Source organism: Typopeltis vanoorti, chromosome 6 (assembly GCF_054136105.1).
Source record: "Typopeltis vanoorti isolate ZY-2024b chromosome 6, IOZ_Tvanoo_1.0, whole genome shotgun sequence".
In the NCBI taxonomy this organism is placed as follows: Eukaryota; Metazoa; Arthropoda; class Arachnida; order Uropygi; family Thelyphonidae; genus Typopeltis; species Typopeltis vanoorti.
Window position 1 is genome coordinate 32,007,592 of NC_143554.1, and position 14,124 is coordinate 32,021,715.

Here is a 14,124-nt window from a genome sequence, read left to right on the forward strand (position 1 = left end):
TGGCATGCAGTGAGTTGTGGAATTCAGGTCCTCCCTCAATGTGCCCTTGCTCTTCCTGGAGGAGTCATGATAATAATATATGCATGCCTTTTGGTAATATATCAGCATCCATTCATTAAAAAACATATCCACTTTGAATAATGGCTATAAGCTGGCTAAGAACTAGAGACAATCATATTCTACCAGAAATAGCAACAAAAGTGGCAGCCCATGGATGCTACCAGAGTATGCAGTCAAGGGATTAGGTTATTTACCTTCATTACTTTGCAACTTTATTCATTTTTTTCTTGTATACTGATTACACTGTATATTTAACACCTACATAGTAACAAATTCTACTCTGTGAATGTGTTACTATGTAGATATGAAATATTGGTATTAAACACTGGTGAAATTTTAGAAATTCATTAAATCTTTCTGGCATATATATAACAACATTTCAGTCTAAAAACTTAGTGAAAATGTGAAAATGCAACTGTCAGGCATCGTCATACAGTCAATGAAAATCATAATTATAAAGTCAATGAAAGTCATCATAGAAATAATTTTTGTTCCTTTGTACAAACTATCACAAAATACTAGTAATCTTCACCCACACATATTTTTTGTTATTTAACTGGTGTGATTCCACAAAAGACATCATCATCAAATTCCTACCTCAAGGGGTGTGTACAGAATATGATAGCACTATATGAAAAATTTACATCATTACCAACTTCCTATCTACAATTTTCCTCCAAATCAGTCTGCTACTTGTCAAGACTCCAACAATATCAGATCTTATAATTCTATTCTAAGGCACTTTGTAGCGTATCAATTCACCTATATCTTGGTCTTCCTCTGGGTCGTTTTCCTACCAACCTGGCAGAGAACACTTGTTTTGCTAATCTTTCCTCACCCATTCTGTTCAAGTGACCATACCACCTGAGATTAGCTCTGCTAACGCATTCCTGGATGCTGACAATGTCAAGTTCTTTCCAAATATCCTCATTTTTAATATGATATTGCCAGTGATGCCATCTGTTCATGACTCTAATCTTTCTCAGAACTCTCATATCTGCGGTCTCTAATCTTTGGTCAAGTGTTTTACTTCTGCCCTCGCTCTCAGATCCATAAGTTAAAACTAGTTTGAACATTCATGACTTATTTTTCACGGTATTAACAACACCACAAACACTTTTATCAACAAAGATGTTTTATTAACGTTTAGCAAGTATTATAAACGAGGCTAAGCCTCCAAAAAGCAATATGCCACGTAAGCAAATAACTGCCCTAAAAAAAAAAGTTATATAATAATAAAAATATTATTATTACAAAAGCCGATAAAGAAAATGCAACAGTTATCATGAATAAAGAAGAGTATAACAGAAAAATGCAAGATCTCATATGTGACAGTTCCACATATCAAATTATACATCGAGACCCTACGATGACTCAAAAGAAAAGTCAGAAAATTACTGAAAAAAGTGACATCATGGCCCAAAGAAATCATCCGGAAAATAAAACCAATTCATGTTAAACCACCCCTTATTTATGGATTACCAAAAATCCACAAAACTAATATTCCCCTACGCCCCATAGTTGATAGCATAGATAGTCCCACATATAAACTGGCCTGGCATTTAGCCCAAGTCGCTTGCCCCCCCTTACTGGCAACTCCTCTACTTTTGTAAAAAATTCAATCCATTTCAAAACACTGATTAAAAATCTAATCCTAAAAGATTCAGACATAATGGTTAGTTTCGATGTCACCTCCTTATTTACCAATGTGCCACTTATAGACACTCTTGATTTAATCAAGTCTAAATTTCCCCCCAGATATTTGAATTATTTCAATTTACCACGAATGCAGGTTACTTTACATTGGGGGGGGGGGGGGAATTCTACAAACAGATTAATGGTACTGCTATGGGTTTAGCTTTTTGTTTCTGTATTCTCTAAGAGCACAAGCTGACTTATTTGCCAGAAACTTTTGATATGCTTTCTTCTTTTCCTTCACTGCTTTTTTAACTTCCTGTGTCCATCATTAAGTTCTGATTTTTCTATCACTGCAGACAACCTTACCACATGCCTCTCTGGTTGAATCAATCAGTTTTTTCAAGGCTTGCCACTGAATCTCCAAGATTTGATTCCTGTTCTCAAACTCTTTCATTTTTTCTTCAATAATCTTTGTGTATTTTAGTCTACAGTTCACATATGAGAGCTGCTCAACTTTAATTCGCTTTAAAACTTTCTTACATGTTATTCTTTTCAATATGAAATTCAATTTATCCTGCTCAAGACTAAATAGTGAATCACTTCCAATTTCAAACCTCTGCACACACTGGTGTTCTGCACCAGGGAGAAAATATTTCTGAAAACATTCCTTGCCTCTTCTCTCCATGTGAATTTGTGCACATTTTTATGATGGAACATGGTGTTAGTAATAACCAGTCCATGTCCTGAGCAGAAATCCAACAGGTATTTGCCATTATTAACTTTGCTCTTTTCTCCAAATTTTCCCAAAATATTTTTGTATGTCTCACAATCATTTCCTACTCTGCTATTTAGATCCTCAACAAGGACCAACTTTTCCTTTTTCATTATGTTAGTTGCTTTCTCTAAAGCCTCAAAAAATTCCTCCACTTCTACCTTAGTAGAACCTTCTGTGGGACCATAGGCACAAATAATTCTCACGAATACCTCTGTCAATGTTGTGAAAAAAATCCATCAGGAGCACCTTATTCAGTGCAATGGCGAAATCATGTCCTTTGATAAAACAAAACGTTCACTGTCTGTTAGTGGGAGTCCGGAAACATTGATAACTACTTTATCTATATCAAAAACATTAATACTAGATCTAAGCAGGCTGACCAGTGATTCAAACTTGTGTTTTAACTTCTCAAGAGAATCATTAAAAACCTTTAGCTAAGAATTAGAAGATATGCACACTATAGTGTTAAAAGTTTCAGCCATTAAAACAAATTCTAGAGCATTCTTGATGTCCATAATTTCTCTATTTAAGAGGGATAGAGATTTTTTAGCTTCGTGTAGCTGATAATTTAAAAGAGACTTACTAGCTTTGAAAAAGATCCGATGAGCTCTTTGAGACCTAAAAACTTCTTTTATTTTACAGCAGGTAGGAATAACCTGAGCCATTTTACAATGCTTTAGGAATATTATTCTGTTAATGCATTTAGCCTTCTTTACCGATACTTTACCATATCTAACACACTGTTTGAAAATTGACTCGCTGTAAAGTCTCGAAATAAGTTTTAATAAGGGATACCGTGAGTAGACATACAGATACAAAATTAATAATGGAAAAACTCACGTAAAAAGATTATTTAATAGTATAACTTTTGCCTGCATGTCACAGGCATCTTCAGTACATTTTAAGCTGAAATTAAACAATAACTGATAATTCCAAAAAGCACCAACTAAGTAGCTAATGTAAGATAACGAAAAAGGTCAATAAATTTCCAAACTTTAAAAAGAAAAATAAATAAATAAATAAATAAATTATATATATATATATATATAATAAAAAGTTAGGAAAGATTAGCTGATTTATAAAGCTAATTTATAAAGCACTATCTAACATAAAGGGGACATACATAAACCATCAGACCTGTTTAAGTTAGGAGAGTGAAGAATTAGAAGCATATCTTTTAATTCTTACCTAAAGGTTTTTAATGATTCTCATGATATGTTAAAACGCAAGTGTGAATCACTGGTCAGCCTGCCTAGATCCCGTACTAATGTTATTGATACAGATAAAGTAGTTATCAATGTTTCTGGATGTCCACTAACAGACAGTGAACGTTGCCGTTGCGCAGAATAAGGTGCCCCTGATGGGTTTTTTTTTTATAATATAGACAGAGGTATTCGATCTTTATCCTAAAAAACAGCCAACAGGTTATGTTTTGAATGTGCAAAAATTCTTTTTAATGCAAAGCCTCCTCGTCCTAATCTTTCTTACTGTGCATTTAAAGCACTGAAATCACTGAAGAATAATAATAATTTAATTATTACAAAAGCTGACAAAGGGAAGGCTGTAGTTATTCAAGATAGGAAGGAATATGAGAGAAAAATGTCTCTATTACTCCACGACTATTCAACTTATAGGCCTTTTACATCGGATCCTACCGGGAGTCAATTGAAGAGACTTAATTCTCTTATAGATAATGTATCTACATGGGATGAAGATCAAAAGAAAAATCTTAAAACCCTTTTCGGTCGTCCACCTAGATTGTATGGTCTTCCGAAAGTTCATTAACCAGGCATTCCGTTGAGGCTAGTTGTAGATTGTATAGGTTGTCCTACTTACAAAATTTCAAAATTTTTATCAAATTTACTCACTTCAACTAGAAGAACTGATACTTATATATAAAAAATACCTTGGATTTCAAAAATAAAATTTCAGATCTTCATTTAGACATTTCGGATATCATGATCAGTTTAGGTGTTATATCTTTATTTACAAATGTTCCTTTATCTGAAAGCATTGAATTACTGCAACAGGAATTTCCTTTAGACATTGTAAAAATATTTGATTTTGTAATATATTCTGGTTATTTTTCCTTTAAAAATAAGTTGTATCAACAAATTGAAGGAACATCAATGGGCAATCCTCTTTTTCCTGCTATCACCAACTTCTTTATGAAACATTTCTCCCAGACCTACTCGTTGGTTCAGATATGTCGATGACATTTTTTCTATATGGAATGGCTCTTTGGATGAACTTCAATAGTTTCTCTCTAAGTTAAATGCACTTCATCCAAGAATCCAGTTTACCCTAGAAGTAGAATCAAATAAGCAGTTAGTCTTTTTAGATCTTTTAATTCTTCGCCAACCAGATGGTAACCTACATTTCTCAGTCTGTAGAAAGAAGACTCATACAGGCCATTATATCCATGCTGAATCTCATCACCATCCCAGTCAAAAGTCAGGAACTATTAAAGCACTGGTTCATTGGGCCCACTCCTTTTGTTCTTCAGACAATCTATTACAGAAAGAACTGCAATATATTATTTCTTCCTTTCTATCTAATGGATATAAGAATTCTTTCATCAAAACAGCTTTGAGTAGTTTTAATATGTCTTACTCTTCAAATACAGAAGAAATAACGTACAAGGCATTAGTGAATGTATAGCAAAAAGTTTTAAAACCACTGAATATTTTTGTTGCTTTTTGACTGTTCAGAGAAATCTCCACCTTTCTCACTTCTCCTAAGGACAGGCTTCTACATCTTAATTATCCAGGTATCTACCAGATTCCTTGCTCTTGTGGATTATCTTATTTCGGACAAACAGGAAGATCTGCCTCCATTCAGCTAGAAGAACACCAGTCCTATATTCAATACCTTGAATCTGAACAGTCTGGACTTGCAGAACATGCCATCATCACTAGACATAGAGTTCACTGGAAGAAGACAAGAGTCCTTCACAAAAGTCGGTTCCTCATGGAACGGTTTGATAAAGAAACATGTGAAACTTTACTCTCCTAACTTAAACAGATCCGATGATTTACGTCTATCCCCTTTATGGGAGATAGTACTTTATAAATCAGCTAATCTTTCCTAACATTTTATTTTATATATATATATATTTTTAGTTAGGAAATTTATTGACCTTTTTAGTTATCTTACATTAGCTACTTAGGTAGTGCTTTTTGGAACTGTCAGTTATTGTTTAATTTCAGCTTAAAATGTAATGAAGATGCTTGTGACACACAAGCGAAAATTATACTATTAAATAATCTTTTTATGTGAGTTTTTCCGTTATTAATTTTGTATTTACATACTTGGTTCTTATGTGTATTCTTTATTGAACACAGATGCATTCAATAAAGAAAACTGTCAACTTTTCATAAAAATATTTATAAAAATTGACAAACATTTATAGATATATTTATAAAAATCATAAATTCAAAGTAAATATAAACAGTGATTTCAAATGCCTGAATGTTTTACGCTATTTACAATAACTAAAAAAAATCAATTACAGAATATGAAAAAAAAAAAGTCAGAGTGATTATATTACTTTGTATTACAAGCACCTTCATAGTACAATTGGAAGAATGATGGTACGTTGAATCCTTTGACTGGAAAAGGCATAAGTTCTATTCTCGTCATGACAGGAGGAACCGATCTCATATGGAGGTAGCATGGTTTTTCCCTCTGGGAAACTTGGGTTTTTCATCCCACATATAGACAAAACTAATAATATATAGTGGTGGTGGGCACTATATGGCATTGGTGTAGATGATGGATGGAAGTGGTGAAGATGGAGAGCTGTAGAGACATTGCCCTCCCTCAATGAGTTTTTGGACTCCTTGGAGGTGTCACGATAAAATAATAATAATACTTTTCTTGTTCTGAGTACTGAAGAGAATTTTACTTGATATTATGTATGTCCACCTATTAAATTTACCTTAAATGTTTATGTAAACAATGAAAAACTATACCTACTGTGCTAAAGAGGAGTAACCCTGAAGGTTAATCAGATAACTGCCATGAATTTGCATAGGATGGTGGAGAAATAATGAATGCAAGTAATTCAAGTCTCAATAAACCCAGAATGCTGAATAGCCTTAAAAATTAAAAGCTACCAGTTGATTTGTATCATTCAGTACTTCTATCAGTTTATTTCAAATTCTAAATACTTTCTTGTAAAAAACAGCCAAATTTTGTTTTCTACTGCTTAGTAGGTGTTTTATGAGAGGTTATCATGCTAGCATAAATATTTTACATTTATCTCTCTTTACTTTTATACTGAGTTATATTTCCTATTAATTTTTATTAGTATTATGCAAGTTACTAAATACACAGTCATTATTCCATACAGATAGTAGCACAGAAATTATATGCTGGCACAAAAGTCTTTCACATAGCACGGTAACATTACCCTATGCAAAACACAACATAGGGTAAATTAATGCATTGGTTTGAAAACAAAAAGTAAAAATAAAAATAAATAATTTAGGTTTTTAACACGTTCACACCAGCATGATACAAATCATGTTGTTCATTACTTACTTGCCCGTGGGGCAGAATGGGAAAAATTATCTGATACTTACTCCTAGTTTGCCCCTCTAAAATAGAGAGAAGTGGGGATGGGGGAGACTGCTTTCCAATTGCATTATTCACTGATAATTAAGGGAAATTCTATAATTATTCATATTTTTAAATTTCTAAAAGAAACGATACAGCATGCAGACAGTTCACATAGATCAGTTTTACACAAAAATGCTAACAAAAAAAAAATTAAAATTGGCATGTTGCATTTATTGCCAAATGTGTAAAAATGTGCCTGCCCACCAAAAGCAGAAGGACCAAGTCACAAAGTCAAGCACGCTACTGCTAGATACAAAACACAGCCCAGTGTGAATGTGCTAAAAACATTTAATACTAAACAGATAATTTCAAAAGAATAAAAAATATATTGGATTAAACTAAGTTTTACTAGATTACTGCTCTTAAGGAGTAATTTAACACAAATTTCTTATGAATATTCTACAAACAGCAAATTTTTGAATTTGACTAGTCTTATGAACTTATCCACTTATATCTTATTATCAAGTTATTCCCTGAAAGGAAAGTATGTTCCATATACACTCCACAAAAGAGACTGATGACAACTACCTACTGTACATAATGCATCATGCTGTGTATGTCAAACTTTATTTTTTAATTGTAATGCCATCCATGAAAGGGTGTTGAATGTTGTATAGTATATTAATTAACATGGTTGGAGAGAAGGAACTTTCAACATTGAATTTGAAGAGTTGAAGGGTATCCTTCAGGAAATACACAACAGCCAATATATACTAGAACAGCAGTAGAAAGGATGAATAAAGATGAAGAAAAAATTTGTTCTACTGTGAATTTGAACTGTGAAAGGGCATTGAATGGTTGGTGCATGTATTTTAATGGCTTTAGAGGACACTAGGAAAATTATTGATGACAATTCTGATGAATAGTGTTCATAGAAATATTTACAGAAAATGTAAACAGCAAAATCTGACATCTCTGTGAAAGGAATTAGAGTAGACTGGTGAGAGATAAGTCATTAATCAAGCTAAGTGTTCCCTTCTGTAATGAATCAAGTTATTTTTAGGGACATTATATGAGCACCACCACATATCTCAGAATGTGATTTGTATACAGTTGACAGATGTTCAAAAATAAATTCATTTAGCAAAAGAGAACAACCTAATTTCTGGATACAGAGAAGGTGAAACTTGTAAACTGTTTATTTCGAGAGAGAGAGAGAGAGAGAGAGAGAGATCTAAGGTTAAAATACTCCCACAAAGAGAAAGATCATCATTCTAGATATAATCTTAGTGTTATCAAATGCAAGATAGGAGGCATTCTTTTATGCAAAAAAGAAACTTCTTTCTTCTACATATTATTAGCACTGAGAGTTGTCAAACTTCCACTGAAGAATGGTTTGGAGATCAGAATTTGGTACTGAAAAAGGGGATATTCTAGATGTTTTGATAGTCTGTGTTACAAAAATGTTTATCATATGAGAAAGAAAAGTGCAGTGTGCTACTGTCATTAGCAAAACTATATACTGATACATAGTTTTGATATACAGAACATCACTGCTATATAGAAGGAAGAAAGTAGAGAAATCATAAGACTCACAATATGATAGAAGATCACTTAATAGACCTTTCTGACAAATCTAGTCAAATGCATTAGAGATGTCAAGGGAAACCACATGAGACTCCAAATCTTTCATGAGAGAAATTTCAATCCCACAGCCTGTTTGTTACAAACCAGACATGCTATCCACTCACAACCAAGTAGATATGAATTATTTAATGACAACAGAATGGAATTTGTGAAGCCAAACCATTGCTTTCATAACAAATATTTCGAAATTCGTGGTAAAGTTCAAAGTGAAAATCAGAGTTTTGTTTTTTTTTTCCAATTTTTTCAAAGTTATATTAAAGGTTCTTTTAGTGCTTTATAAATATAGTATAATATTTATAATTATAAAATATTGTATGACCTCTGTGCTTCAATCTACCCTACACAGCTCCTCAAATAGTTCAAAACACTTAACATAGTTTTTCTTGAATACTTACCCATACATCACAGATTTTTCAACTTTTGTATGGGGATGATATATTATTATAATAATACTAATAAATTCAAAAGTTATATTACAAATATTAATTTAAGCATTTGTTTATAAAGATTTAATTACCTAATTCTTATAATTATTAAAATTATAGGATGGCGTGTAAAATACGAGGGTGGTCTGAAAAGTTCTTGGCCTAACAATGAAAAAACAAATTTATGATTTCAAAATTATTTTTATTTTTCAACATAATCTCCCTTAAGACTAATACATTTATTCCAACGGTGCTCCGGTGCCATTATCCCATCCCTGTAGTGTTTCTCAGTAAGATCTGCAAAATACCCGTCTACAGCTGCAACCTATTGATTCAAAGAAAAACACTGACCAGCGAGGAAGAGTTTGTTTTGGGAAGAGACAGAAGTCAGTGGGAGCCAAATCTGGGGAACAGGGTGGATGTTCCAACAATTCATAGTGCAGATCCCTTAATTTTCCCATTGCCAAAACACTTTTGTGGGCAGGTACATTGTCCTGATGAAAGGTGATTTTTTTTCTTCTGCAAATTGGGTCTTTTCAAATAATTTTAAAACTGCACGATACTCAATTTTATCCATTTAAAGGGATACAGACACACTTTTGCTTCAGACAGCTGTATAAAACAAACTACTTGATAGAATGACTTGCAATTTCACGTGGATGATTACGACAGATGTACCAACTTAGAAAAAAAAATCTTGCCGATAGTGTTGCCATCTATGGTCGAGACCAAGAACTTTTCAGACCATCTTCATAGTATTCTTTCAGCTGAAAAAGTCTGGGAACATATGAAGAAATACTAGATAATTCTAATACCTCTATCAAAATTTAGATTACATCTAATTGAGAAAAAATAAATTAAATTATGATTAATGAATGAATTTACTCACTGTTGTTGACAATTGGAATCTCTAGTGGATTCCCTGTGTAAAGGATGTTGCTGATAATGTCCAAATACTTCAAATACTACTGGTTGAGTTCTGACATATTCCAAAAATGAACGGGTAACTGTTACTGTAATCTGCAAAAAAAAGAAATCAAAGATCCATTATCCACCAGATTTTCTAGAAAATTTTGAGAACAAAATTATAAATATTACTTCTCATACTAAAAGTCAGAATTCAAATGAACATTTACCTCAATGAATGATTAGGATAATTAACATGATGGTTCAAGCCTAACGTTGTGCTAATTATCCTTATCTCATACCCTTTCAATTCCAGTAGACAAAATAGTCAACTGCATCTGAAAGTCTACTTACTATAGAGACAGTTGAAAATTAGCCAACATCGACACACAGATAAACAAAAAATGCATAAAACTAATGCTATGGACAGTTAGGCAGGGAAGATTATGTCTGCGATCTTACTCTTAAGAGAAAACAAACAAAAACATCTACAGAATTAGATGTTTTTGTTTGTTTGTTTTTTTATGTGAAGCCCTCATATGCAACAGCTAGGTCTGTAACATAGCAGTGTCATATGTGAACAAATGGTTAAGGAGAAAGATGAAACTTCTTAATGTGTTTCCTGAAAGAGATGGAAGTGTTATCATCCATTGGGACAATAAATTTATGGAAGACTGGTTCAAAGAACAGAGGCAGATGGAATGAAAGTGGAGGATGACAAGTGAATTTATGGCTGGAAAAGCTAAACATGTAAGTTAACCCAAAAAGAGAAATATAATTTTTGACCAAAATCTAAGTACTGCTAAAACATAAAGTCAAGTGAAGATATTGCTCTCTCTCTCTCTCATGAAAAATAATAGGAAAATGTTTTTTGGTAGCACTAAACCTCACCATTTATCCTAACCCCACTGGAGTACAGCTCGGAGATCAACATTAACTAATACAGTGGTTATTGAAGATCTCGAGGCTTGGATTACATGAACTACAAGGTTTGACAAATGATGTTTGATGAATGATCAAAAAATTATGTATCCAGATTAAAAGTACGTGGAAGAACAGCATTAATGTATATGAGAAAGAGCATGGGCAAAATTAGACAGCTCTAATAATCTGGATTGGTAGGAAATCTTAAGAGAAAACCATTCACTGATTTAGTAAATAAGATCAAGTTAGGTAGTTCTGAATTAAGGATAGAAGTTTACAAAAAATTAACAGCTATAGCATGCTGGCTATGAGGCTAGCACATTACAGCAATTAATTGTGTGTATTCATCAGGATGGATGAAAAGCCCAATGGATGATCAGAAAAAAAACTGATGATCTGCCCTTTGCAGTTTTCCTCTCTGATCATGCATATGTTATTATAAAATGATAGCTCGGTAAACAGCTCTCTATGCAGATTCAATCAAATTCCCTACTAAGAGCAAGAACTTACTCCAATCCTTCCATGGCATGTGTCCAAAAATAGATTAAGGTATGATAAGAGACCTGCTGTCAAGTGACTGGTGGAATAAATACTGAGAGTATACTGGTAATCACTATTTGGTGGGCCTTTTTTTCAGAAAAGGTTGAACACTAGCTTGTTTTTAGTCATATATTCTAGATGAGTTTAATGAATAGTGCAATTGATATAAGATGTGCATTAATTCCAGAGGTCTTATTTTTTTTGGGGGGGGGGGGGATACAACTGGGACCAAAACACCTTTCAATATTCAGGCTATGCAACATTCTTCTATATTTCTGGTGAGCTATTCTTGGTATAATGGAAGTGTTTTGTCTCGATTTCTCAAAAGGAGTGATAGGAGTAGGCTGGCACCAGTAAGTCAACTTATTATATGGGCAATGTTTTTTTTTGTTGTTTTTTTAATGCAAATCCCACTCACTAAAGGTTGTAAACCTGTAACAAATTAATTTCCAGGTTAGCTGTTATTTTCAACTTATTTAACCATTGGATATGTTGGACTAAGGGTTAGATAAAATAGAAGCCTAGCTGTAAAGACAAAACATTAAACACCATTGATTTCAATCCATTCAGTAAGACAAGATCAAATGTTGCGAGCTGAAGCTCAGGCCAAGTGTGATGCTAAGAATTCCAACTAGAATCACATCAGACATGCCAAATTTATATGTTAGACAACATTGGTTGTCTAACATATGGGGTACTTAAGGGTCAAAGCTGTATAACTGAGAAGAGACCTCCACATAGCCTTTAAAGGAATGCAGAGAACCGACCAGGGCTTCTGACCTAATGTCCAATCCTCACCTTCTCGTGGTACATCCTGTTGGGTATCTACTTGGATACTGAACGAATGAGGATGGGCTGACAATTTGGGATTTAGCTGACCAAATTGTATTCTTATTGGTTAAACCAAAATAAAAAATGATGGTACAACATGACAAAAATTTAATGCCGGCTGGAACGTCACCCAGTTAAACAAGGCCCCAATTGTTTTCGCCAGGGAACCAGGGCAAACAGGGAAAAGTCAGCTAGTGGAACAAATCTGAAAACAAACCCCAACTCAACATCACCAGAGCTAAAGATCAGTACTATCAACATAAGAAGCCTGAATGGCAAAGAAATTGAGCTAATTGAGGAATTAGATAAGTACCAGATTGACATAATAAGGGTGACTGAAACAAAAAAGAGAAAAACTGGTGAGATCTTTCTGAGCAATAAATACAAAATGTTATATTCAGGCAATGACAATCAAGGAAAAGAACAAGTAGCCATAGTATTCAACACAAAATACGAGGCTAATCTTCTTGAATGGCAGTCAGTCTCAAGTAGAGTAATGTGGACAAATATGAGAATGGGGAACTGGACAATGAGACTTATTTGTGCCTATGGTCCCACAGAAAATTCTACTAAGGTAGAAGTGGAGGAATTTTTTTAGGCGTTAGAAAAAGCAACTGACACAATGAAAAAGGAAAAGTTGGTCCTTTTTGGGGATATAAATAGCAGAGTAGGAAATGATTGTGAGACATACAAAAATATTTTGGGAAAATTTGGAGAAGAGAACAAAGCTAATAATAATGGCAAATATCTGTTGGATTTCTGCTCAGGACATGGACTGGTTATTACTAACACCATGTTCCAACATAAAAATGTGCACAAATTCACATGGAGAGAAGAGGTAAGAAATAAGAAAAGCCTCATTGACTATGTTATTGTTGATAGTGATATTTTCTCCCTGGTGCAGGACACTAGAGTGTACAGAGGATTTGAAATTGGAAGTGATCACTATTTAGTCTTGAGCAGGATAAAATTGAATTTCATATTGAAAAGAATAACATGTAAGAAAGTTTTAAAGCGAATAAAAGTTGAGCAGCTCTCAGATGTGAACTGTAGACTAAAATACCCAAAGATTATTGAAAAGAAAATGAAAGAGTTTGAGAACAGGAATCAAACCTTGGAGATTCAGTGGCAAACTCTGAAGAAAACATTGATTGATTCTGCCAGAGAGGCATGTGGTGAGGTTGTCTGCAAGGATAAAAAAATAAGAACTCCCTGGTGGACACAGGAAGTTAAAGAGGCAGTGAAGGAAAAGAAGAAAACATATCAAAAGTTCCTGGCAAATAATTCAGCTTGTGCTCTTAGAGAATACAGAGACAAATGCAAGAATGCTAAACACTGTGTAAAACTAGCTAAACAAAAGTCATGGAGGACTTTGGCAAGAATATAGAAAATAAATATCAAGAAGGTGACAAAATATTCTGGTGGTTGTTGAAGAAGCTTAGGAATGGAGGAAAGAGTGCTGTAAAAGGAGTTAGAGATGATAAAGGTGACATGAAAATGGGAGAAAAAAGATATCCTTGAAGTATGGAGTAATTACTTTGAAAAACTGCTAAATGAAACAATCAGTGATGCCAGCACAGTGGTAAAAAACACTGACCAGGCATGTAGTGAGGAATACATATCCATACTTGAAGTAGAAAAAGCCATCAAAGGCTTGAAATGTGGAAAGGCAGCAGGAGTAGATGATATTCGACCAGAAATGCTGAAGTATGGTGGTATAAGAGTCTTACAGTGGCTGTACTGCATAGTTCAGAAAGCCTGGACAGAGGGACGAATTCCCAATGATTGGAGTAGAGCTCTCATAGTACCCATATA

The 14,124-nt window shown here is 33.7% G+C and overlaps 1 protein-coding gene across 4 annotated transcripts in view; it reads right to left on the bottom strand.

The window, feature by feature from the left end:
- unc-104 (kinesin family member unc-104) overlaps positions 1–14,124 on the bottom strand; it is a 942,286-nt gene that overhangs the window by 338,671 nt on the left and 589,491 nt on the right. For all 4 annotated transcript variants that reach the window (XM_090394094.1, XM_090394092.1, XM_090394093.1 and 1 more), the window contains exon 30: positions 9,998–10,128. In XM_090394094.1, coding sequence (XP_090250220.1) covers positions 9,998–10,128 — 131 coding nt within the window. The remainder of the gene's footprint in view (positions 1–9,997; positions 10,129–14,124) is intronic.